The sequence below is a fragment of the Eupeodes corollae genome, chromosome 1 (assembly GCF_945859685.1).
Source record: "Eupeodes corollae chromosome 1, idEupCoro1.1, whole genome shotgun sequence".
In the NCBI taxonomy this organism is placed as follows: domain Eukaryota; kingdom Metazoa; phylum Arthropoda; class Insecta; order Diptera; family Syrphidae; genus Eupeodes; species Eupeodes corollae.
This window is the reverse complement of record NC_079147.1, coordinates 9,720,417-9,748,415: the sequence shown is the minus strand read 5'-3', so window position 1 is coordinate 9,748,415 and position 27,999 is coordinate 9,720,417. Positions and strand designations below refer to the sequence as shown.

Here is a 27,999-nt window from a genome sequence, read left to right as displayed (position 1 = left end):
GACAGAGGAAGACCGAGCCACAGAGCTGAGCACACAGGCAGCAAAGGCATAGAGCAGAGCAGGCAAGGCACAGTCCAACCAAAGGCAAAGGCAGACGCACAGAACGTAAATTTGAAGCTGTAGGTTTTGATGTTGATGTTGTTGATGTTCTACTGGAAGAAGTGGATGGAAATGTTGGACGAACCGAAACTGAAACCGAATCCGACGACGACAACGACGAACCGATGAAACTGTGAAATCCAAAATCCATGAAATTCAGTTGCTCGTTGACTTGCATTGGATTCAAACGTTAAACGGGTGTTTGTTCCGCGATTCAAGATTGATAAGAAGGGAATACTAAAATTTGTTTGAATATCGTTCAACACGCCGCCGCCGCCTTTGGTGTTGCTCCTCTAAAATAACATAAGAACAACAAAAACAACTCACTCTGACTCTAGAGGACTTAAGAATCTATGTAATAATTCCAAATCCAATTGTAATTTCTATGAAATTGTGCACCAGCCCAGTTGTAGGTGGAAGACTATAGAAGCATATTAAGCATCTTTCAGCATCAGCTTCAGTTTCAGCTTCAGCAGCAGAAGGCAGAAGCTAAAGTCACGAGCATCATCCATGAGATTAATTCTGTCACAAAATTTTCTCTCAGTTGTACCTTCCTATATATTTTTGTGATTGTGATAGAAGGGTGATAGATACGTCCGTCGTCGTCGCCGCTATAGTTGCTCTTAGCTTACTCTGGCTCTAGCTCTGGCTATCGTTGGTCGTCGTCGGTCTACGCTTTTTCGTTTTCGTCGTGTGTAGCTTGTAGCAAGTTGTCATAGTCGAAACATCACCCATTTCGTGTGTGTTCTGTTTTGTTCCCTCGCCCAAAAAAAAACAACAACAAGAAAAATTTAAAAAAGGGTGAAATACGATTGAAGTAGTAAAAAAAAATAAAAATTCAAACACGGAAATAATATAATAACAGTACATAGTTGCTCCACCACCGACCGACTGTGTGTGTGTAAAAATTAAGTGGCAACCATTTCTTTTATTAAACAAAGTACACAACAAAAATTGTACCTAGAAAACGCGGTCTAGAGTGCCCCCGGGGCAGTTCATAGATTCAGTTTTTCAGACATAGTCAAGTCATTGTTGTCTTCGTCGCTCGTCATCGTCGCAGTCGTCGTCTTCATTGTCGTCGTCGTCCAAGTCTTGAAAACAACAAAACGGAAAATAGTATAGCAAAAATAAGGCGGAACATTGTTTATAGGGCGAAAGAAGATACTTTCTTCTTTTTGGATTCAGATAAAGATTCAGATTCATTTTTACTCTTTCTCTCTTCATTGTTGTCTACGAGTATCTATAAGTGTGGTGTATATTTTTATTTGCTTATATTTTATATTGTTCTTCCGTTTACCTCGGCTCTATTATCAGAGCCAACCAACCCCCCAATTTGACGACCGAACCAATGATCCAAGTGATTCCAAATGTGTTGTGTAAATAATGTTAATCCCCAAGTGGCCATGCTGTGGAACGTATAGTTGATCGTAATAATAATAATAATAATAATAGTAGGTAATAAAAAATAAAAATAAAATCTATTTTTCGGTCTACGCCCACCCGCCCCCTATACATCTTCTTCTTCTTAATATATCTAAGCCCCCTATAATATAACAACCCCTAAAACAAAACAACAAACCAAACAACAACCAGAAAACAGAATAACAAAAAAAAAATCTATCTCTCACCCATCTCGAACTCAATGATGATGATCTCGGATGAGGTATAGCGCGGGGACACGACAACGACCGGACCGACACGCTGAGATTTACAAAGGAAGTGAAGAAGCATCTCTCCCCCAACGCGACGTCCGTCTTCATCGCTCATCGCTCATCGTCCATCCATCTCTCATCTCTCATCTCTATCTTCATCTCCGACGTCGTCACTCGTCGTAGTTTTGTTGGATGTCCCATCACCATCATCACAATCCCCAAAACCCCATCCCTATATAAAAAGTCCAAATCCAAATCAAAATCCCAGGCAATGAGTTGAGTTAAGTTGATGAGTTAATCCAAATGAAAGCGAGTTAAAAAAGACTCACACTCACACTCGCACTTACACTTATATCCCGCCTTGACTCTTCTGCTTGTTCTATTTGTTAATCAAAATTAAGTGAAGTGACTAAGGCAACCCTAATTAGACCTGTTTTAGTTCTTATTTCTGTTTCGTCTCCTTCTTCCCTCTGTGATTATAAACACGGATACGGAAGCAGCGGGAATAGAGAGAGACTGAAGCTCTAAGGCTCTTCTAAGGAAAGAGCGAACATAAAATAAAAAAGAAAACAAAACAAAACAAAACAATCAAGAGTGTTTTCGAAGTCCTTTCGAAAGGAAGAACGAACAAGGAGAACATACAAAAACACAAGTAAAGGAAGAAAATAAAAAAATCTAAAAACAATCATGGAAAATTGTAAAATTAATGAAAAGTGCTCAACTGGACAACGACTTCAGCACCAACAAGACGAAAAGGACAAGGACGAGGAAGATCGTCTATGTGCTGAAGCAGCAGCAGTAGCAGCAAGCCTCATGCAACACAAACAACAACAAAATCAGAAAAACAGTAGCAACAACAGCAATAGCGACAGAGATACCAAAAAAAACCTTATGTCCTCATCAGCACAAAGTTCCATACGTCGCCCACCCCCGGTTACGGTGGGTGGCCGTGATGGCGGTGGAAGTGGAAATGGAAGTGGCAATCGCAACCGAACCCGCTCCCGCTCCAGTCCCATAGCCATACCCAACCCCATCATGAGTAGTGGCAGTGACAAGAAGATAGTTGTTGTATCTACTCCGGTATCCTTGTTTAACTTTGTGTTCTACGTGATGTGTATCGGTTCGTTGGGATTCTCTGTGTACTCGAACATCCGGCAAACTTACACAGAAGAGCGGCTTAAACATCTACGACATCTCGACGATAGAATAACCCTTCTCGAGACAAAGCTAGACGACTTGCCCCAATTGATGGCATCTCTAACATCATCATCGTCATCATCCTCAGATTCAGATTCAGCTTCAGGAGCATCAATTTCTGCATCAGACAATCTCGCGGATACAGTGCGAAGGCTATCGCTGCACTTCGATGGGATTCACCGGCTGCGTCGGGATGTGTCACAATTGCAATTAGTCAGACGACAGGAGCGGCAGACATCGATTCAGCAGCATATGCCGGAATGTCCATGTTCAGCAGGTGTGTATCTTTTTTTGTATTTCGTAGGTTTATATTTAGCAACAGAAGGTGTCAAATTTTACCCAGTGTTGGAGGTTCTCGTTTTGTGATTCCTATAGACAAGTCTGCCTCTATATATATCCACAGAGGCAACCCATATAGCCATCATTATACGCGTTCGCTTGTCGCTTGTGTCGGTTCGCCATATCGCCATTCCATTGGAGTCATCCATCCTACCTACGAGCGAAACGACGACTTCCCTGATGAGTGTGTGATGTGGTGTCTACTCAGTGGATCGCGCATTTTGACGTTTGTACTGCGATTTGCCAACCATAATAAATTACCTTACGTTGTTGCGTGGTGTGGTGGCAGGGTATGGCGTAGTAGCGTAGGAAGGTGCAGGTTGACGAGGCGAGTGATGGCATGGCAAGCTGCAAGGCGAAACGTATGGTGTATCACACTTGTCCCACAGTCAGGACAGAGTTATATACCTATCTATCTGTAGGTAGGTAAGTAGGCAGGTTAAATTGCCTGGAAGCCCCCAGAGAATTGTGCACAGTGAAGCCAAATGATAGTGTGTTCTTTTTTATTTTTGATTTTTTCAGCTCAGGACATTCAGGATGGAAATGGAAGGGTTTATGAGCTCTTTTTTTGATTCGTACGAGTGTACAAGTATCTTTTTGTTTTTGTTGTTTTATTTTTATTTTGTTTTTGATTTTATTTTTGTTGCCACTCAATCGGTCATTCTGTGGGCACTTTTAAGGTGGTTAACCACTTTGTACTTTTAATCAATGATGGGGAAATTTGTGTTGTTTAAGCTTTGTGGCCATGTAGGGTACTCGTTCGTCGTCCATTGCTCGTCGTCGTCGTACCGCTTAGGTGGAAAAAGGTATACCTACGAGTACCATAGGAACCTACCAATTTTATTTTTCGCTCATTTTTTTTTTTGATTTGTTGAAAATTTCCTTTTTTCGTTGATGATGAATATCTATCATGGGAGCGATGAAAGTTTTTTGATTTTTCTTTTTTGGTGATAATGTTTTATATATGAGGGTTTATACGGGTTTTGCAATTTATTTCAGGCAAAAAGAAAAGCTAGAATTGGCATGGGTTCGAAATTAGTTTTTCCGAACCATAAGCACATATACCGGTAGGTGTATAATACCTACCGACCTCCTTTCCTACTAACTGAATGAGAATTTGAGTAATTTGAGGATTATGTTGTGATGAAAGGTCGTATCCATATGAACATATAGGGTCTGAGACATGAGGGCATAAAACCGACTTATTTGAATTTTAGGCGGGTATTGTTATAGTCGTAATGTAGTTCCTTCATTCCCACTTTAACCAAGGCAAACATGTCTAACTTGGAATTGAATTTTCTTTGTTTTGAATTAATGGGTAATTATATTTTCAATTTACTAGGTAGGTAACCACGTAACAAAATAGATTCATAAGCTTTCCAGGAGGAAGGTGAAGTAATTAAGAAAATCTTTATTGCTTTGTTTTCGTAAAAACAAAAATAATTATTTTAAACCACATTATTAATTTATGTCGTACCTATAATATGATTTCACATAGGGGCCTTGAAACATTAAAGGATTATGTCCTTGAGTAATGTTTTGATATAATTACTTCCCATCTTAATCCTTTAAATCGCTGATGTTGTAGATAGTACCGTTAAGCACAATCTGGTGGCATTCGTTTACGATATCAAATTAAGAAAAATAGATAAACACTTTTGTAAAAAACCATACTTTCAAAAAGGATCACTTTATGAACCTGGAAAGGGTGGTTAAGTTAAAAAGGGCTGATTATGATTTAGAATAAGACATTTCAAGACAAAAGTTTTGTTTAAATAAAACAAGAACGGTTTTGGATATCAATGAAATCTTGTATTCTTGTGAAAGTACTTTCGATGCCATTATGTATGGAACTTGATTTATTTTGCTTGGCCACCATGGGCACGCTTGCAGAAGCCCAGACGTTGAACCCAATTTGTGACGGTTTTCAAGCATAAATCGGCCGATACTGCTCACGTTCGATGTTCGTACGAAGTTCATAAATCGTCGCGGGCTTGTTGGCATAGACCATATAGACTTACCGTAGCCCCACATGAAATAGTCTAACATCGTTAAATCGCACTACAGAGGCGGCCAAGCAACTAGACCATTTCGTGTAATAACAAGTTTTCCAGGCTTGGTTTCCAGTGAATTGATTGTGACACTCGCTGTGTGACTTCTGACGCCGCCGTCTTGTTACAACCAAATGTCCTACGAATCCATAACATCCAATTGGGGCCAAAAATATTTGGTTATCATTGAACGGTAGCGTACGTCATTCACAGTAATGTGCCGGTCTTGATCATCACTAAATTGTATTTTTTTTTGGGATTCAATGATAACTCATTGAGTACGCGTGGATTGCTGCCTGACCAATACCGCACATTTGGTTTATTGACGAACAGGACCAGATTTAGAGGTGCAGAGGCCTTGGGGCAATAAAGTAGCTGAGGCCCCCTCCCCCAAAGTATTTTCTAAATTTTTCCATTAGATGCCCAATTTATTGTTGATCTGCTAGGACGATTATGACGACCGTAAATTGAACGTAACGCTTTTAACGTTGATGCAACTGACTCCGAATATCGGTAGTAAATTTAAATAATTTCAACTCGTTGTTGATTCGCATATCTTTCCATCATGAAATGGCAAACCTTACTGAAGAGAAATGTTAAGAAATTGCGGCAAGAATAATGGCGTCGTTTGCTGTCCCTGTCCTTTACTTTTGTAGCGTCCCTGTTGAAAAAACCCTTTATTAATATGGTACAATTATGTATGAAACAAAATATCGACCAAATGGCCATCGAGACCGAAAACGCTAAGGCATAATTGAGGTTATATGCTGTTAGACTGCTGAATTGTCTCATCCCTTAGCTCTTCAACTGTTGCTGGCTTATCGACGGCCATCTTTCTTCAAAATAACTCAAAAAGAAGGAACCCCAACCGTGGCAATTCACATGATCTTGGTGGCTAATTGACATCGTTATCACGTGATACAATACGACCATTGAATTAGTCGTCAGCCCATAAACAGCATCTAACAGTCACTCTTTGTGGATGCATTAGTTTTTCGAAAATCGCTATTGGTTTATCATTCGCCCACATGCGAAAATTCTGAATCTAGTGTTGTAAAAATATGCCTCATCACTGAAGATAATTTTCTTTAAAATTGATTATTCACTGTTGTCATTTCTTACCAACATTCTGACCATTGACGACGCTCTGAAATGGTCAAAAGGCTTTAGTTGATGCGTCAATTGCATCTTGTTAACGTACAAATGCAAGTCTTTATGCACAATGAGCTTAAGAGGTGCAATTGTTGAGCACAATGACAAGTTGAGACGGACGGCTCTTCAGTCACACAATCGCGAACAGAGATAGTGTGACTGAAGGAGCGGTGTTTTCACTTCTCCTTCAGGCCTGGTTCGCTCAAATTTTTGCGATTGTACAGCACATTTGAATTACTAAATTGACCGAAAATATCACTCGTGATACGATATGTATTTTGATTTGAACGCCCATTTTCATAATAAGCTAAAATTACTTTGAGGCTTGGCGCGATTATGTATCTTTTCATGGTTCAAATTAAGTTAGTTTAAAATTGAGAAATGTTAAATGAAATACAGAAACAACTTATCGTTTAAGTGTGGTTCATATTTAACGTTGGCCCTTAAAATTTAACCTCCCTTTAGTATTAAATATAATAGGAAGTTATCACGAATAGAAGTTTGAAGTTTTTTTGCCTTTGGCTCAAGGTTTTGGAGGATGACACTTTTATAGCTGTCATTATTTGACATTTGGCATTAAATATGAAACGACCAACCACTTGGATGAGGCCAAACATTTTAGAATAGCTGTTTGATTTTTTACAGCTGTACCCGGAAACGTTTACTACCTTTGAATAGGTACTTATTTCCCCATTACAAATGTATGAAATGAGAAACGATCGTTGGAATGATCAAAAAATTAATTATGGACTTAAAAAGGGTATACAAAAATGCTTCATTAGGATAAGGCCACGCTTGAAATTTTGAAAAAGTGGCAAAAATTAATGGAATGTTTATGTTTTGTATTCTAACTCAATTTATTTATAACACTTTTTTCACATTATCTCCCTTTTGGATAAAAACTTTATAAAACGGTTTAGAGTAGAATCATAGTTTTTTTTTATAATCTTATACAATTTAGGCCCAGGCATCACGAATAGCTTCGATTAAGCTGTCCTTGTCTTAAAATTGTCTACTACCTTCATAAAATTAAATGGACCGTCAGGACCGAATGTTTTCAATTATGTTTAAGTCCAGTAAATAGACTTCTAACAACTTTGGAAGTGTAGGGTCTTGTTTGAAAATCTAAAACAGAGGTTAAAAAATGTTTTCCAATTTTTGGAAATTACCGTTTTATCAAACATTTATAGTTGTTCTCGATCATTGTCGCGTACAAAAGCTCGAAGTCGATTGTGTCATAGTAGATTATACCTTTTCACACTATTACGCTTAATGTACGGCTATGCTGCCTTGTCAAAATAAGATCATCCTTTTTCAGAATATGGAAATAAAATTTGTAACGACCGTAAAGGTTAAATTCTTTTTCACTCGAAAAGACAACGCGTTTCCATTTACTTCTTCAAGCAACCAGCTCCCGCATGCAAAAATCATCCGATGCTTCTTTTATACTTGTCTCAAAACAGATTTCTTTGTAAAGTTTACTTTCGAAAGCTTATTCTGCGGTTACTCCAATTTTGGCACTTAGTTTTGTTTCTTGATATTGTTGCTTCTGCCGTGCGTTTTTTTTTTTTAATTTTTTCCATATTTGTCAAAGTCTTTCCGGGACCATCTTGCTGATTCAAAGTAAATAAAAGCCGTTGTTGTCCATACACTCTAAGATATTTTATACAAAAGTTTTTACACAAGTAAGCTCCTGCACTGAAATATTCGAAATGGCCTTGTAAAATTAAGAGTTTCCAAGTAAAAAACTTCCACTTACCTATCAAAGTCGTTTCAAAAATATGTATCCTCATTCTAATGCTTGGCAGTGTTAGTAGTTTTTAAAGAAAATCCCGAAAAGAATTCAAAGTTTGTTAAAATATCTAAAGGTATCAAAAGTTAGTTAAACTTACATAATTGAAAAATTCGTTGACGTTTCATTTAACAAGTAAAGAGTTTTTTAGTATCAGGATATATTTTGAAAAGCTCGCTATTTGGGCTAATATCACTTTTACAGCAGTCTTTATTTGATATTTGGCAAAGTAAACACTACGCCATTACTAAAAAGGGAATGATATACTTTTGAAATTTTTAAAATTCACTAAAAAATACACTACGCGCCACAGAAACATTTGCAATTTTTGGAAGACAAGTTTCCTGACAGTATTATTTCTCAAAGAAGTTATCACAATTTGTCAACGTCCGTACGTTCGCAACGTTTTTTTCGTCGTCCAAAGCTCAAGAACCAGAAGAGATATCGACTTCAAATAAAATAAATGTTATACAGATAATAAGGCAAAAAGATGCAGAAAGGGCTCTAAAGTGTTTTTTTTTCCATAGCAGTTTAAAAAAAGGTGAACATTTTGTTAAACCCTAAATATCTCATGAACCAATAACGCTAGAGACTTGAATTTAATTTTTTATAAATCAAAACACTGAACAAAAAAAAATCGTCACCTCAAAAATTTTACGGCTAAAATATGATAACATTTCCAAAACAATTTTGTGCAACGAAGAATGATGTTTTTTTTTACAGAAAATTAAAAATCTAAAAAAAAAAATTAACAAAAGTTGGTAAAAATAAATTTTCAACTCAAATAGCTTTTCAAAAATTAAAAATATTGGCTTCAAACTTGTTTTATTTCACAGAAAATATTATTTTTGATATTCAATAAAATAAAATCTACAAAAAAAAGGACGCACATTTAGTAAAAATATATATGTACGTATAGACAAACTTTTAAGCAAACTAATGGATAGACGGGATGGGAAGGTATTAGTGTTGGTCGCATCCCAGGCTCTTTTTGTTCTATTTCACAAAAAAATTTCAGTTTAAATTTGTCGTAAAAATTCCTGACAATTCTGTAAAAATACTTGACTTCTACTACTTCAATGTCATGATAATTGTCGAGTTCTAAATTAATAATTTGCACGTTAGAAGCATCAACATCAAGAAAAAAGTGGTTAATTCTACGGCTTGCCTTAAATTCCACTCAACATGCGAGTAAAAATAGGTCCAAAAGCAAAGTATCAGCCAGCAACAGTTTAAAGAATAAGACAAAAAATAGTTACTATTCAGAGAAGAAAACTAAAAAAAGAAACCCATTTTGAGAAATGTATACAGGAGCATGGAATGATTTTTGCGCGAGATCGTGTCTTTTCGGATGAACAAAATTTTAATCTTGATAATCCCTATGGTTATAACTTATATTTCTATGATCTGAAAAAGGATTAATTTATTTTGGGAAGGCAGCATATGCGTACATAAGGTGTGATGGCATAGGGAGCTTTAACCTAATATGGTGCAATCGACTTCGAGCTCTTGTCTAACAATGAGCAAATAACCATAAATGTATGCTGGAACGGTCATTTCCAAAAATGAAAAGATTTTGGAACCTCTGCGTCCGATTTTCCAACAAGACAACGCTCGCAATATTCAAACTTTCCGGGTTAAGAGGGCGGGTCAATAAGTCCGTGACTTTTTTGAATTTCTGACCTCTTTACTGAAACAGCAGCTCTGCTCCTGTCAACAGGCATCTGTCAGTTGACTTCTGTCAAAATTTAAACTTGCTGCGTCAGTAAGTTTGTGTTTGACAGCTATTTTTAACAGACTACTCACTAATTTGAGGAGAAAATGAAAAACAGTGAATTCCGTGTGCTTTTTAAGCATTATTTCTTGCGAAAAAAAAGCTTAATAAATACTAAAGGGACTCTGTATCATCGATTTCAATGCTAAAAAAGTAGTTTACTGAATTTCGTTGTGGCAGTACAAGCACTGAAGATGACGATCGTTCGGACGCCCAGTTGAGTTCTCTACACCCGAAGGAATCGAAAACATTCACGATATGGTGTTGGCCGACCGAAGATTGAAAGTGCGAGAGATTGTAGAAGCCGTAGGGATCTCGCATGGCTCAGTGGTTTCAATTTTGAATGATCACTTGGGGATGAAAAAGCTTTCCGCAAGATGGGTGCCGCGTTTGCTCACAGTCGACCACAAACCCAATCGTGTAACAACTTCATAGGAAGGTTTGGCATTGTTTAATCGCAATATGGAGGAGTTTTTGAGCCCTTTTGTAACAGTGGACAAAACATGGATCCATCACAACACACCAGAGACCAAACAACAGTCAAAACAGTGGGTTTCTAAGGGTGAATCGGCGCCCAAGAAGGCCAAGGTGGGTTTGTCAGCCAATAAAGTTATGGCAACTGTTTTTTGTGATGCAAGCGGGATAATCCACATTGACTACCTTGAAAAGGAAAGAACAATCAATGGGGAATAATCTGCCAACTTATTGGACCGATTCAATGACAATTTGAAAAAAAAACCGACCTCGTAGAATCAGAATGCGTGGAACTTTTTCTATGGCCTTAAACATAATATAAAATGTTTGGTCATCGCTATCTGGTGAATTTATGAAGATAGCATACAATTTGAAGACAAGGACTCCTTAGTCGGAACTTTTCCAAAATCCTGGTTCCAAATTTCCTGTGATTATTAAAAACAACTAAATGTTAATATTACAAAGCGTCTTAAGGGGGTTTTATTTTTTTTTTTTAAATGTTGTAAAACCATTAAATGTGAATATTTCAATAATTTTATTTTTATATTTCATTCATTTATAATTTTATAAATTTGTTATGGGGAAATAATTAACTTTTCATAAGTATAGCAAACGTTTATGGATACAAAAAATCCAACAAGTATAAACATTGTTCTTCAAAGTTTGTAGCCTCATCCTAGAGGTCACAATATTTCACAGATTTCGTTTTTTATTGATATTTGTCAAACTTCCGCTATACAATAAAATACACTTAAATTGATTACTTTAAATATTCGTTTATTTAATTTGAAATGGTACCTCATATTGTCGACCCTATGGTTTTTCAAATGCAAAGAAATTACAAGCAACATGATTTGGTATTATTGAGATAAGACTGATGGAATTTCTGAAATAAATCATTATATAACGGTTTTTGAGTCTATGTGTATAGTTAATAAAGCATAGTTTTCTTTTTTAATACAATTTATAATAATTCACTTGTCCCTTAGCAAAATTCTGATAACAGTTTTTAACAGAAAAATTCAAAAAAAACAATTCCGTCTTCTAAACAAAGAAGTCAAGTTTTTAAAAAGTATTTAAAAACATTATGTCAAATTCGAATTCTTCTCAATTTAAGATTATTGCAAGAACTAAAGTTGGTACTCTTTGACTTATTTGTCAAGATTCGAGGTTTTTAAAACCTCTTATAAAATCAAATAAAGACCCGTAACTTATACAAATTTTCGGAAATTGAATTAATGTTTAGTTATACTTAACCTCTTATAAAGGCGTATTATGGATTTTCTTACCAAACTTTTCTTGAAGGAGAATATAACTGAAAAAAGTCAGATTCGAAATCAGGGAAATCATTACGAAAAAGTATTGTTTGACCTGTACATAGGAAGAAACTATGGAAAGGCGATAATATCAAAGTTGAAACGTGTCATCTTTGAAGTTGTGTTTAAGTTATAGTAAACAGTATTTGGAGACTTTATCAATAAGGTATTGCATCAAAAATAGATAGCCTTTGGATCATGTGAAAAAATATAAAAGTTTGGAAGCATTAAAATAACATTATACATTATTTATGACATATCTTTCGAAAATAGATACACTTTTATATGTTGTTACGTTTTGACATCATAGGCAGTAAATAATTATGAGAATTAATCTAATGTGATCTCCTTATGTGAAACTTTAGATAAGACATTTATTATTTATTTAGTTTTTCATTTCCACTCATTGAATAATCAAAACATATATTTTATGGAATACTCACTGTAAAAACTTTATGGGAAACCCTACATCAAATGTTTAACTAAAGCGTTGTCCTTTTAGTGTTTGATGTTCTGATAATCCGTATTCATCTCTAGACTCTAGACAGTTGACACTCGCAATTTGATTGACAGTCAATTTTTATTGAGAAAATAATATGCATCAACAATATTAAGGAAAATCCTTTCTAAGAAACCATGTTCTTTTTAAAATTTGACCATATACTCGTAAAAGTATCGATGCTTAATATTCCGACAGAGCAAAAATAAATTTAAAAAACTATTAAAGTCATACAAAATCAGAGACATATTCTGGCTTTCCAATACATTTTTGATATTTTTACGCTTTTAGATTATTCTTTGCGTTTCAAAAAAGGGAGTCTCTTGAAATTTTTTAAAAACTGGTTTTAATGTTTTTGTTTTTGAATTTTAAAAAATCAAATCTAACTAACCTTGGACGTTTTCTTCTCAAGGCATCGTTTACGGACATTAACTTTTCATTTCTTACCATTTTGAAGTGAAATATTAAAATCTTCCATATCAAATTTTACAAATCAAACAAACATCAATTGAAATAGACGACATAATACTCGTATTAAAATTATACAAGATACCTTATCTTTGACATGAAATATAGGTTACTCCATCAGATACCTATACCTTAGTCAAATAGCTCAAAACAAGCACAAAGTTTTAAGTATAGGTTCTTCATTTTGTTCATTCAACCCTTTCTTTGAAACACTTGTAGATATATAGACTCGTACACGTACATCCTATAAACAAAAAAACTTTTCAAGTTTTTGAAAATACTTTTAAACTTTTTTAATCGATATTGCTCTTCGAAATCGAAAACCCACATCAAAGCAAATCGGCTGAGTGATTTAGGCGCCATCCATTCAATGCGAAGCACACAACAAACTGACACAAAATCAACATTGCTAAACATTTACAGTGCCGTTCAAAAATTTGTTGGTTAAGCTTTGTTTTAACATTTTATAAAAAAAACTGTAAAACGCTTCAATTTTGTAATAAGGATTTGTTTCGTTAAGCGATTTTAATTGTTGTATGATTCATTCAAAGTGTTAACGAGTTTTACGCATCTACGGGGTGCCTGAAATACATTTCTGCAAACTTCAGCGAATTTTAATTTCTGGAGACCATCTTACATATTTGATCTTTTTTTGAAACCCATATCACTGTGATCACAATATAAGACTTGAGCAATCTTTTTGCTTTGGAAGTTGGAAGTTCTTTTAAAAGTTTATCATTTACCCGAATATGCTGTTGGCATTGATATAACCGGAAAAATTGGGGTCCAAAAAAAAATAAGAATGCTGTTACTAAGAAAAGATCTACAACACCGACGTTTCGCAAAACTTCACCATCGACAGCCGTAACAACACCAGCGTCGCTGAGCTCAAACGAGAAATTACTCTTGCTAACCGCGGTTTGTTTGTGGAACCCGTGGCATGATGGTTAGTGCGTTGGACTGTCATGCAAGGGGTCTTGGGTTCAATCCCTGCCTGTGCCACCTTAATTTAAAAAAAATAATTTTCGCGGGTACTGCCTCTTGCGAGGAATTGACAATTCCTTCAAGAGTAATTCTTGTCATGAAAAAGTGCTTTCTCAAAACTAGCCGTTCGGATTCGGCATAAAATTGTAGGTCCCCTCCATTCCTGACAACATTACTCGCACACAGGAATGGTTGAGAGTTGTAAGTCACTAGGCCCTGGTTCACAACGGACTGTTGCGCCACCCCATTTGATTTGAACCGCGGTTTGTTTGGGCTAAGAAAGCAAATGAGTAGTAAACCCCTTTCTCGAGTTAAAAACAATGTCGCTATATAAGACTCTTATTATCCCTGTCCTGCTATATGGTGCAGAACCATGGACTATGATAGCGGCTGATGAAAGTATCCTGGGTTGTTTCAAGAGTAAAGATCTTTCTTTGGTCTACGGTCCCGCATTCATAGAAAGTGAGAAGTGAAGTAGATTGAACGACAAATTGTAAGGATTGTATCGCGATGAAGACTTGGCCAGAAGGATGAAAGTCCTGCAACGACTCAGATGACTGGGTCACGTAGAGCGCATGGAAATAATCGGACCAGAAAGGCTTCGAATCCACGCTCACAGAACAGCTCAGTAGAGGAAGGCAATCGCGCACTAGTGAAACGTGGCTTCACCCCACTTGCAGTTCGCGACTAGAGACAACTAGTTATGGACCAAGCTAAAGGGAGAAGTTTGTTGGGTGGGACCCTAGTTCACAAAAGAATGTAGAGACACCTTATTTAAGTAAGTAATCGTTTCTCTCTTAACGTTTTTAAGAAATCCGTTTTCGTAACTGGCGTGCGCTTGATCGTTTCAAGTCAAGCTTTAACGATTCTTTTTTTCATTGAGCTTGACGATGATGTTAATTTTTTCTGTTGCTTGAAACAGATCATTTTTAGATCCAATAAGGTCTTCAAGCAATGCCTACGACGCCCACGCGGGTACAGCACTTAAAAAAAGAGTATAGCACTAGAATTGTCGTTTTTGAGCTCTCGAAGACTTTGTTTCTTCTGTTGATAGTCCCGAAATTTTTAACTTCCCATAGGAAGTTATTGTAATGGGTCCGATTCGTCAAAAAAAAATTGCGTGATTGTTTTTTTCACCAAAGCAGTTTAAAAAAAAGGTGAAAATTTTGGTTAACCCTAAATATCTTACGAACCAAAAACGGTAAAGACTTGAATTAAATTTTATATAATATATTGTAACGTTATATTAAAGAAGTATATTTTTTGAAAAAATATCCATTCAACGGTTTTTTATAGATCAAAAAACTGAAAAAAAATGTGTCACCTCCAAAATTTAACGACTAAAATATGATTTCATCATCAAAACAATTTTGTGCAACGAAGAATAATGTTTTTGACTTATGATAACATTTTGAGAATAATCGAATTGACAGTTTTTTATATAAAATAAAATCTAAAAAAAAAAAACAAAATTGGTAAAAATTGAATATCGATTCAAATATCTTTTCAAAAACTTGAAATTTAGGCATCAAACTTATTTTATCTTATAAGAAATATTGTTTTCAATATACTGAACAATTTTGAAAAAAATCGAATGAACAGTTTTCTTACAAGAAATAAAAACCAAACAAAATTAATAAAAGTTGGTAAAAATTGATTTTTGACTCAAATATCTTTTCAAAACTTTGAGATATTGGCTTTAATTTACTTTTATCTTTCAAAAAATATAGTTGTCAACATTCAGCAAAATTTTGAAAAAAACTCGAATTGACAGTTTTTCTTACAAAAAATTAAAAACCGAAAAAAAAATTAACAAAAGTTGTTAAAAATTTATTTTCGACTAAAATATTTTTTCAAAACTTTGAAATATTGGCTTCAAACTAATTTTGTCTTATAAAAAATATTGTTTTCAACATTCCATAAAATTTTGAAAAAAATCGAATTGACAGTTTTTTTTACAAAAAATAAAACTCTAAAAAAAAAAACAATACTAAAACTTGGCAAACATTTACTTTCGACTCAAATATTGGCTTAAACTTATTTTATTTCACAGAAAATATTGTTTTCGATATTCAGTACTTTTTATATAAAACTCCAACAGTCCGTTTTTTTTCAAAAAAAAATTGTACGCAAATTTGGTAAAAATTGATACGAGTACATATAGACAAACTTTTAAGCAAGACAAATCGATAGACGGGATGGGAAGTTATCAGTGTGGGTCGCATTAATTTGATGTTATAAGAAATATTGTTTTTAACATTGCACAAAATTAACAAAAATTGATGTTTGGTTTTTGATATCTCGTTAATAATAGAAAACATTGGTTTCAAATTAAATGTATTTAAGAAATCGAAACTTTTAAGAAATGCTACTTAAATTAGTAAAAATTGGTTTTCGACTAAAAATCTCATTAAAAATTGTTAGTATTTTTTAAATTTTTTAAGACTAATTTAACTGACAATTTTTTACCAAAATACGCAAACCTATAAACTTTTAAGCAAGGCAAATCGACAGACGGGATGGAAAGTTATCAGTGCGGATCTTATCCCAGCCTCTTTTTTTTGTCGAATTCAGGCGTTCCAGGCTCAAAATATCAGATTTACATTCCGAACGGATTTTGTCCATGATATAGTTTGGTTTCAGACTTCTATTAGGAGCTGAATGCACCTCATTCTCATTAAAACATTTACCTTTATAAACTATTTCTTCCCAATCCAAAAAGAACCCCGTAACTCTCATAAATTCCAAAGGTAATAAAATGTTTGACTAATTTTTTTATACACCACTATAAATATACACATCCATCGTTGGTTAGATTAAACTTGAATGAAAAGTGAAATATCTACTCCGTGTATATAACAGGCATTAATTTTCCTAACACCATTAACCATCACCTGCAGTTTTAAAATTCTAAAACATCATCATTCATTTATTTCTCACTTTTGAAATTGAGATACAAATAAAAGTTGATTTTTTAACAGCTAATTAAATGAAATTAGACAAAATAGAAACACCCCATAAAATCAAATAGTTTATTGGTTTATTAACACTTACTCGTATATAAAATATGTAGTTTGTTTGGGAATTGAATTTCTCTTATAGCTATAATTGAACTAATTAAAGCCGCTTGTTGTTATTATTTCAAAGTGGATTCGAAATACCCTACCGTTACCGAAGCGAGACGACCCACTTGATCTAAATTTATTTGACATCATTATTGGTAAAGTAGATATGTATAATAGTTTGTGTAGTGATGTCAATGACCAATGGATTTATTTCATTTCAAAACTGGGCGTTTTCGGTTGATATAATCATAGGTATTCAGTATTAGAAGTTTCGCAGTGTCACTTATGTTAAAAATTTCGAAAATTAATTGGGTGATTGATTGTTGATGAGAACGAAATTAGGCAATGATCCGTTCCCTGGACACCGATTATGTATTTCATGATTTCAAAACAAATCTTTTGCATAATCTAGAACACCCTTTAAATCTTATCAACAACATTAAATTAATATGATAGCTTTTAGTTTGATGACGATGATGATGCCTGCCATATCAATATTGACTGTAAACATAAAATTGCTTATAACAAAATAACTAATGTAATTTTATGTGAAATGTGAACTTTAGTTCAAATTTCATCAAAACACAGCCAACGCTCTAACGCACACGAAAAAAGGGAAAATAAATCAATGTATTCTTGGCTTTCAAAATGTCAGATCTCATGTGTCAAATAAAAATCAACGTTTCCAGCACTAACATCAGACATCCAGCAACGTTTCCAGCACTAACATCAGACATCCAGCTTTAAGTCGTATCACTAAACTTAACATCACGTATTTTATGAAAATAAAGGATATTTTCAGAAATATGTATGTAATGTTTTTGGTATTTCATTCTTGAACTATTATGTGGGTTTAACCTTTTGGATGAAACTAAATGTTTAAAATATCCATTGTGTATTTGAAAAACTATACTGCACTCCTTTGAAAGGATGTATATTTTTTTTAAGGATATATGATTCTTTTTTGCTTGGTTGTAAAATTAACGTTGATATTTAAATAAAATTAAAGACTCATTAGGTGGAAGTTAAAGAGAAACTGCGAAAAATGTGGTTTTAATGTTCCTTCCATCATTTTGACATTAAATTTTCCTTAAAGACGGTCCTACCACAAAAGTTTATGGAGCAAAGTATTATATATTTACTTTCTTTTTTTTTAGGAATAAGAGTTGATAAGATTTAAACATCAAATCTTAATATTCTTAAATAACGTTGAGCGGCATTTATCAAAAGTATGAACTTTTGATTTCCGAATCTGAACGGCTAAGTTGAAAAACACTTTTCATGACAGGAATTCTACTGATAGAAGATTTGTCAATTTCACGCAAGAAGGAAGAATGCCCTTGAGAACATATTTAAGCAGTATTCACATGAGCGCGACCAACGAACGACGAATGAACTACAAGATGTGAGTTTATACGTTTGAGACATATTTCCACACAAATTCTTAGCAAAATAATAGCAAAAAAGTTTCTATTTAATTTAAGATGCATACTTTTACTTTTCAATATAATATATTAATAAATTTAAGAAAACAAATTTATTCGTCGGGAAAAAATTTAATTTGATACGAACTCTCAAACTTTAACCTAAATCAAACTACTTAACTTAAAAAAATCATTCTTGTTTTGGTTCATTCGCGACGAAATAAAAACTCTCATGTCAAATTTCAGACAAGTTATCATGTACCTACAGGGAATTGTGTTTCAGCCGCACATCAAGAATTTAATGTTTCCTCTTAAATGTGTTCCTGACGCTTTCGCTATGTTTAATCAAATCAAAGACCAACGAATAAACTTGTATTCGTTTCGTCTATCATGACATTTCTTTCCTAACTCTTGTTTATATCCGTCATTACCGATGCACAAGAAAGACTAGAATTACATTTTTAAGTTAAGGAGCAAGAGAATACTCCATTTTTGTAGTGTGGATTGGATGATATGTGGAACGTAAATTAAGTTTGACAGTTCGTTTCAATCAGATTACAATTCCCGACGACAATTGGTTTTCTTAATGCCCTAAGATTTACTAAAGCTTTATTTTCACCTTTTATGTTTCCATTTTGCACATGGAACCGTAGATCATACGAAGAACTTTTCTCTTGAACCGACCCAAGGTGCTTTCATCCGCTTTTGTCATAGTCCATGCTTCTGCACCGTATAGCAGGACGGGGATGATAAGGGCCTTATATAGCAACACTTTGGTCCACTCAATTGCTTTCTTAGTCCAAAGAAACAGCAAGAGTTATTCTGCGTTTGATTTCAGCGCTGGTGCTGTTTTCTGCGTTTACAGCGGAGCCTAGGTAGACGAAGTCCTTGACTACCTCCAAGTTAAGTTTGTCGATGGTGACGTTTTGACCAAGACGTCGGTGTTGTATGTCCTTTCTTGACGACAGCATGTACTTTGTTTTGCCTTCATTAATAGTTAAACCCATTTTGCCGTTTCTGCCTCAATACTCACAAAAGCCCCATTGCCATCACGCTGAGTTCTTCCGATTATGTCAATGTCATCAGCATATGCTAGTAATTGGACAGACTCTTGAAAGATAGTGCCTCTAGTGTTGACGTGTGAGCTCTGCCCTATTCTTTCAAGCACGATGTTAAAAAAATCACATGACAGCGCATCGCCTTGTGTAAAACCTTTTATGACATCGAAAGGTTCTGTTTAGTTGTTTCCAACCTCTTTATGGAGCAGCGTGAATTCTCGATGGTCATCCTGCACAAACGGACGAGTTTGGCAGGGATGCCAAAACTAGACATAGCTATATATAGCTCGTCCCTGTATATGCTGTCATATGCGGCCTTGATATCGATGAAAAGATGGTGGTTGTCGATTTGGTGTTCTTGGGTTTTTTCCAGGATCTGCCGTAATGTAAATATTTTATCAACTGTGGATTTTCCCGGTCTAAAACCACACTGATAAGGTTGTTGACGATGGGCTTTAGACGTTCACATATTACGGCAGAGAAGATTTTATAGGCAATGTTAAGTAGACTGATTCTTCTATAGTTGGTGCAGTTTAGAGGATCTCCTTTTTTCAGGATCGAACAAACAATACTGAGGTTCTATTCATCGGGTATGCTTTCTTCCGACCATATCTTACAGATAAGTTGGTGCACGCTCCTAACCAACTTATCTCCAGCTGCTTTAAAGAGCTGTGATTTCAAGCCATCCGCTCCAGCGGCTTTATTAGAATTCAGCTTAGACATGGTAATCTTTACTTCGTCTAAGTCGGGAGGACGGGATTGTTGGCTTTCGTCGTCTGACAGCGGAATTCAGTTCGTCTTCGCCGTTATACAGTCTGCAGAAGTGGTCCTTCCATATACTCAGCATTGACTGCGGTTCCACTATGATGTTTCCAGTTTCGTGTCTTTGCAGCCTTTGGTTCTAGGTTTATGTACCTGTGAATTTCGCTTCAACTGTTCATAAAACTTTCGAACTTCATTCCTGCTTTTAAAGCTCTCAACATCTTCGACCGCCCACTTCTCATGCCCTCTCTTTTTCCTTCTGAAAAGTCGGCGTTCCTCTCGCCTCTTCTGCTCATAGAGCTCACGAGCAGCTCTCGTCCTTTTATGCAGCGCCGCTTTGCGTGCCTGTTGTTTGACTGCATTTGCCTGCTGACATTCCTCAGGGGTTACTTGTTGGTGGCTGTTTGAAACCCAGCACATGAGAGGCGGCTTCTCTGATTGTATTTTGGCAATGTTGCCACTGGTTTTCTATAGATTGTGTTGGCGGCAGAGAACTTCGAGAGAGGTTACTTGTAACTCAGTCGGAAAAAGATTTGGCGATCTCTGGCGATTGTAGCCGTTCGACGTTGTACCTTTTCCCAGCACCTCCCTGTTTTGCCTTGGGTCTGGAAACCCGAAGTGCTACCTTGGCTACAACGAGGTAGTGGTCCGAGTCGATGTTAGCTCCTCGGAAAGTTCGGACATCCATGATGCTGGAAACGTGTCTGGCGTCGATCGCAATATGGTCAATCTGGTTGAGGGTTGATTGATCTGGAGAACTCTAAGTTCCTTTGTGGATGTTGAGGTGTGAAAAACGCGTACTGGCTACCATGACGTTTCGCCCCGCAGCAAAATCTATGAGCCTGAATCCGTTGTCGGAAGTGTTGTCGTTCAGGCTGTTTTTCCCGATTATTCCGCCAAAGATGTCTTCGCTTCCTTGCTTGACATTAAAATCGCCCACGAAAATTTTAATATCGTATCATCTTTCTCTTCGGGCGTGCGCGCATATCAGGCTAATGTGTCCGAATTTAGCCTTGATGAGTATGGTTATGAGGCGCTCATTGATGCACCTATAGCTCAAGACTTCTTGCCTAAGTCTGGCTCCAATAACGAAGCCGCATCCAAAAAAGCGCTGTTGGTTTTCGTGGTAGCAGTCACCATAGTAAATATCAAAGTTTTCCATCCTCTTTTTGCCCGGCCAATCCCATCGTATTTCCTGGATGGCGGTGATGTCTGCTCTATAGCGGTCTAGGGCTTTCGCTAATTCTACGGCTGCACTTATTCTGTTAAGGGACCTAACCTTCCACGTGCATATCCGAAGTTCGTTGTTACAAATAAATCCGTCCGTATCCGAGGCTTGTTGGTGCTTCGCAAATATGAAGCTTTTACGTGGCCAGGAAGTCACACCGACGGCACAACCCCAACACAACAAGATTCTAAGTATAACTCCAAGGCCGGGGAGCCGCATAATACCGCTTCTTATAGGCCTGGGCTTCGAATAAGTCGAAGAAGCCCTATAAGGTGTTCAATAAGTAGCTCAACCTTACTGGAACTGTAGACGCCACCGTTGTTTTCATCTCGGGAAATCCTCCGCTGCCGTCTGGATAAGGAAAGGTTCCTTAGTGGAAACACCTCTCCACCCCTCTCTTTAGTTTGCTGCCCCCATCAAATTTCCACTGAAGTTGGAACCCAATCTCCAGTTGAAGTAATAGGCACCCGATGTTTATCACGGGGAGGTGAGAGTAGGAGTTGATAGACAGAGGTGGGTTTTGAGTAAAACCTGCGGACGCTTGTGTCCTCTTGAATGCACATGTCTACCATTTGAACATCTAATGTCACCTTTATTGTGCTTAATTTACAAGAAGAAAGGCATTACGGACACACTCTTTTCGCGAGAACGAATTTGGCTGTACTTATCAGAATGTCTCAGATTATGAATCCCGTGGCAGTATTGTCTCCTTTCTCGAAGACTCGATTAGGTTGAATTTATTCTGATTTTCTATGTTAAATTATGACTTTCCCGTTTCGCATTGGACGCCATTTCTTAGAATATTTTCTTTCAAAAACCTGAAGATAAATAATTCAGAAAACTACATTTTATGATATTTTTATCAAATGAATTATGTACGTATTTACTTACTAACTTAAGGTGGCGCTACAGTCATGTGTGAATAAGGGCCTCACTTAACAAACTTCTTCATCTAGCTCGGTCCCTAAATAGATGGATTCAGTTGCGCACTTCAAGTTGGGCATGGCATTTTCCACTAGTGTTCGAAACCTGATCTGCTATGTGGATGTGATTTCGAAGACTTTCCGGGCCGGAGAATTGGTTTTAAGCTCTGTACGTGACCAAGCCATATCAGTCTTTGGACTTTTATCCTTCTGATTTAATCTACGTCGCTGTATAATTTGTACAGCTAGTCGTTCCAACTTCTTCTCCACTCATCTGCTATGCATAAATCACGTCAAGAACTCTTCTCTCAAAAAGACCCAAGGTTCTTACATCCGCTTCTGTTTTAGTTCATGCTTCTGCACATTATAGCCGGAGGGGGATGATAAGGATCTTATAAAGTGACACTTTGGTTGCCCAAAAGAGGGCTTTACTACTTTGAAATTCTTATTCCATTACTAAACTTACATAAAAGTTCAGTGAATATGTAAGGCTTTATGTCTATGCCTAGGTTTAAGTTCCGAAGAGTTTTTAAGTTAAGGAACGCACATAAAATTGAATTTCTTTTAAACTGGTCTTAGTAAACTTTAACTAAAATTTGAATAAAATTTTTATTATCCCAACAATATTTTGATTTAACTGACACAAAAATCATTTTTTTTTTCTTCATTGTAAAACTTTAATTTCCTCTTAACAACATGGTTTTCAGAAATTTAAGTCTACAGCTACCAACCTTAAGTAATTCGTGTCCTTTACGCTCTCGTCTTTGACAAAATATCCAACAAATCTGACTTTTTTCTAGACTCGGCTCTGAACTGATATCTTGATTTCTTCTTATGTAAAAAGACGCGTATGTGCATTATATTTTTCTACTGCCCCTTTTTACTGTTTACTGTTTTTGGTGTACCACAAGGTAGCTACTTAGGGCCTCTTCTGTTTATCGTCACTAACAATGGTATAGAATTGATTTTTAAATATTCTCATATATCACTTTCCGCTGATAACACACAATTTATCAAGTTCAGCACTCTTTACATGATTTTCACCCTATTCAACAAGATTTCGATAGTTTCTCAGTTTGGTGTGTACAAAAAAAACTGCTAAGAACTTAGAGTAAAAACTTCACTCCGTCAACACTTTCTCCATAACCAACTCATTAGCTCTGTTAAGGATACTCAAAAGTTGTTTTAATTCTTACTTCGACACTCATACCTCACAGCTCTCATTAAAAAACTATCTCTTTTATCTAATCCTTAAATGGCTCACTTTAGATTTCAAATATTTAAATACATATAATTATTATGTAGATGTTTCAAAAAGTACAACCCAAGTGTAAATAAAACAACTGCTTTAACAATTTACACATACAAATGTATATTTTAATTATATGTCTTCATCATAGAATTGAAATTCGAAAGATTACGTTTTCTTGGAAATGCGTATTTAGTTTTGGTTCTTTGTCTTTTTGAACAATTTTCTGTAATGCTTTTTGAATGAATTTGAATACCTAAGGGCATTATAATATATTATATTGTATAGCATAGCAAGAAAGTTTAATTAAGTTAATTTATAAAGGAGGTAACATACGTTCATGTATTTTTATAATTCTTTTACAAAATCTTACACAATACGTTTGTTAAAATAACACATAGGAATTTTCAAAGTTCAAAACCAGCATCTACCTGCTGATCATATGTCTAAATATGAGGAGGACATTTTTGTATTATTACAACATATTACAATCTTTCGTGTACCTCAAGGTGTGCGAAAACCGTCATGTTATGTCACAAGGAAAATTCCTTAAGTCTCTCACTTTATATACTTACTTACTCGTGTACTATATAGTCGTGACAATCTTGAGAAAGCTTTTCCTAAAAGAATTCTTCCGAGATTTTTGTACCTCCCTCTATCGCTCTTCCCGCCCTTCACAACTTACATAGCTTACTTACATATGAATGCATTGCTTATGGAAGAATATACGAATAATGTAATGAAAATTAATGTGTATGCCAATTAACGCGTGACAACAAATTTGTTCTAATTTTCCCTTTGAGGATATGTAAGATTGTAAGTACAGTATATGTAGCTAGGGGTAAGGGATGAATGTGAGGCAATGATTACGTGATATGTTGTGTACTTAATGTCATACAATATGAATTCAAGATGTACACATAACACACAAGTTGTCTGATAATAGAGTAACTAAGCTTCTTTACATCATTGAAGTTAATTTCCAGCTGCTAAGGGATTATACTCGTATGATAGAACGAAAAAATAGGAAGAAGTTTTATTTAACTTATAGGGATAGCGTAGACATTTACTCGTCCCTACATATACTTAATTAAGAATCTTTTAGATCGATAGAAATTAAGAATTAAAAAAAGGCTTACGTCTATATTATGATGTCAATGGGTGGAATCTTTTTGAGAATCAACCCAATTTTGGCTTTGAAGTTAAATTGTTTGAATCAAAAGTTTCACGTTGGGCGCCATTTAGACAAAAAAAAATGTTTTCTCTCATAAACTAAAACCAATGGCAAACTATGTGTACTGCTTCATGTCATGGTTTTTATAAGGTGGTTTAGCCTAACATTTAATAATTGAAGGTTTTTTATTTTGATTAGGCTTACATTTAAAGGCAATCTAAGTATTTCGTAGTGTATTTACAACCGGGGTAACTTTGCGCACTTTTTCAATAAAGATTTCAACCTATTTGGCTCATTCTAAAGGTGTGATATGTATTAAACAGTTCTATTAAGCAGTTTGAGCTAACAATGCCAAAATATAGATGGCCAAAGATACCATGTAGGACCCGTAGCGTGATGGTTAGTGATGCGAGGAATTGACAAATCTTCCAAGAGTAATTCTTGTCATGAAAAAGTTCTTTCTCTGATCAGACGTTCGGATTCGGCATATAAACTGCAGGTCCCTTCCATCTCTGACAACATTACTCGCATACAGAAATGGTTGAGAGTTGTAAGTCACTAGGCCCAGGTTCTTCATGGACTGCTGCGCCACCTTATTTATTTTATTAAAGTCACCATCCCATTTAGGATGAATATGGTCATTCGTACGTTTTCTTCATTTTCGCATCGACTACAAGGAGCATTTGAATTTCACCCAAAGCAAACGGCTTAGTCTGAAATATATGTTTTGAATAATTTTCTTTAAAATTTCAAAATTAAAATTAATTTAAATTTTCATATTCTTGAAAGGATAATGGAAAAAGCATCAACTCTTGGAACATTAAGTTTATTTTTTCCAACTTGTTAAGTCTGCAAGGTCTTGTTGTTTGGGTATAAAGCTATATTCAACATGGGATTCAAACTGACTTCCGTGTAGGTGCAGGGATACTATATGCTTGTCTGTAATCTGGAAGAAAGAAGTGCTTACTTGCACCTTCACGTGAGGGCTCCTGGGGAGCAATTTGTAGATCAGTGCAGCTCGATGGTGAATGATACTGATCAATTCATAATTATTGAAAAAAGGCACAGCTTAGAACTGCACTGAGAAAATTGTCAACTTGTGAGAGAACGCTGGAATCTACGGTTTACTTCCTTCCTAAAATAAAATTTCACGATTGATGGTAAGCATAAGACTGTCAACGTTCCCCTGGAGTCTTCGCTAGGCGTCAACGCTAATGATTTGTTGTTCTTGTCAAGCAGCGAGGTCAGTACTATCCGAGCCATCCAAACATAAGGACTGAAGTGTGTTTAATGTATTATTGTTGGTTGATGAGTCTTATGAAAAGATAACTTATTGAAACACGAGTAACCTTATTACTTGTACATCCAATAAAATTGTGAAATAAACTCTTTTACCTCGCGACACCTTGACAAGCGTTTGCTACAGGTTTTTTATCAGTGGACATTTCTTCAGTTAAACCAGAAGTTTCAGCACTGGGTTATTTGCTCCTTAGAGAATAAGTGAAGTCCGCTATAGTAATACTAGTGCCAGTTTCCGTGTAAACCTATTATTTCTTGGCTTCCTGCTCGAGGTATTCGAGTCCGTAGGCTTTTCATGTAATCTAATACTGAACTGCTAAGAATCATCATGTTGCTGGTTGCCTATTGATTGCATTAATTCCATTTTCCCAGAAGCCAAATATTTTCCTCATTATCAAAATTAAAACTATTTTTCAGAATTGGAAATGATTCAAAAACCGGCCAATTGTACTTTAGCATCCTTTTTTTAGTGAAAAAGGGATCTTGATGGATGATAAGATGTAAATTTCAACCCTTAGAAAAGAAAATAATGGAGACTGCTCTACTATGCTTCTATAAGTCGTCAACTAAGCGTTACATTCACGAAGCGACCGGGTATTTAATATATTACCCGTGCTGTGTTGGAAAATCTATCAATAGTATAGTAGGATTTTTTATACGAATAACAAAAACATTATCCGCAGTATAAATACTACCAATAAATGTTAAAGTAGAATCTTACTACGGATGCGTTTTTGACATTTATACAAGTCTCGAATGGATGTTATGTGATTTCATTCTCAAATGTTGGTAGGATTAATATTGCATTTGTATCTGGATGGCTGTGTTCCTTGAGTAAGTGTGCATCAAAAATCATTCTGTTACTGTTATTATTTAGTTTTGTTAATAAAAATAGACTAACTTGGCTTATGAGAAAACAATAGAAAAGATAGTTAAGTTTTGGTATGTGTCCATCAAAAGTTTATCTCAGTTTAGATTAAATAAATCTTTTTGGTGTTTCCACCGCAGAAAAAAAATTAAAAATGATTAAGTTTGACAGCACTTTCTTAAATGCAAATGGTGTTTCGATGTTTCCTATGAAGTGCAAGTGAGATAGTTTGATACGTGTTAAATAATGAAGAACTAAATAGTTGAGGACCATATAAAAATAAACTACCTATTCCATGTGGAACTTTTTTTTAAATTTAATTAAAACAAAATTATATTTTTTGTACACAAACTTGCATATTAACAAACCTTAAATGCATTATCTGTAAAACCAACTCCTCTACATAGGTTTTTCTTCACGAATTTTGGCTCGACTCCGATCAGCGACTGGAATCGAGGCGAATCAAGCTCATTTTAACTCGATTCAGGTATGTAAGGAATTAAGGCGATTATTATAATTAGTAGTCTACGAACAAACCCCCCTCTTGAAGTTTTTATTGTAAGTGAAATTGTTTGGTTTTTTTTTTGATTTTGATAGCCAACTATGAAAAATCAGCTTATACGATTTCACCCCTGGTCTGAATCTCGCTATTTTTTTTGGAATTTTTTGATTATTCATTCTGGCAAATATTCAATTGTATCAACTTGCAAATATAAAAACCGGACTATTGCGGATCGTTTTTTTTTGACAATTTCTCACTGTACTTTATATCGATATCGACTTCAAATAATTTATTTGAGCAAAGTACTTTGCAAAGCACTGTTAAAGCTCAATAAATTAAATCGGGGACCTACTGCCCTACACTCTTTATTCCTTATTTTAGATAGGTCTTTTTTATCCGGAAATGGTTGATTTTTAAATCAGAATTCGAGTTCTTTGAAAGAAGGGAAAAATTGTTCCTGTGGATGGACAATACTTTGAATCATTTTTATAAAAATAAGATAACTTTAGTTGCCTTCACGGTATAATGACCAACCTTAAGACTAGCTGCTTTGAATTAAGATTTAAAAAACAAACACATACCTCATTTGGCTTAAGTAAAACCAACAAAAATTGGGGAAGTTTAACCATTTATAGTTTGATTGGTAATCT

The 27,999-nt window shown here is 35.4% G+C and overlaps 1 protein-coding gene across 11 annotated transcripts in view; it reads left to right on the top strand.

Moving 5' to 3' along the window:
* The first annotated feature begins 59 nt into the window (after positions 1–59).
* The window catches only part of LOC129953738 (collagen alpha chain CG42342), a 323,626-nt gene continuing 295,686 nt past the window's right edge, over positions 60–27,999 (top strand). For 6 of the 11 annotated variants that reach the window (XM_056067148.1, XM_056067144.1, XM_056067147.1 and 3 more), the window contains exon 1: positions 61–3,225. In XM_056067148.1, the coding sequence (XP_055923123.1) occupies positions 2,439–3,225 (787 nt within the window). In that variant the 5' untranslated portion in view covers positions 61–2,438. Of the gene's footprint in view, positions 3,226–27,999 lie in introns of all 11 variants that reach the window. The other 5 variants (XR_008782580.1, XM_056067149.1, XM_056067150.1 and 2 more) reach the window with 3 other exon arrangements.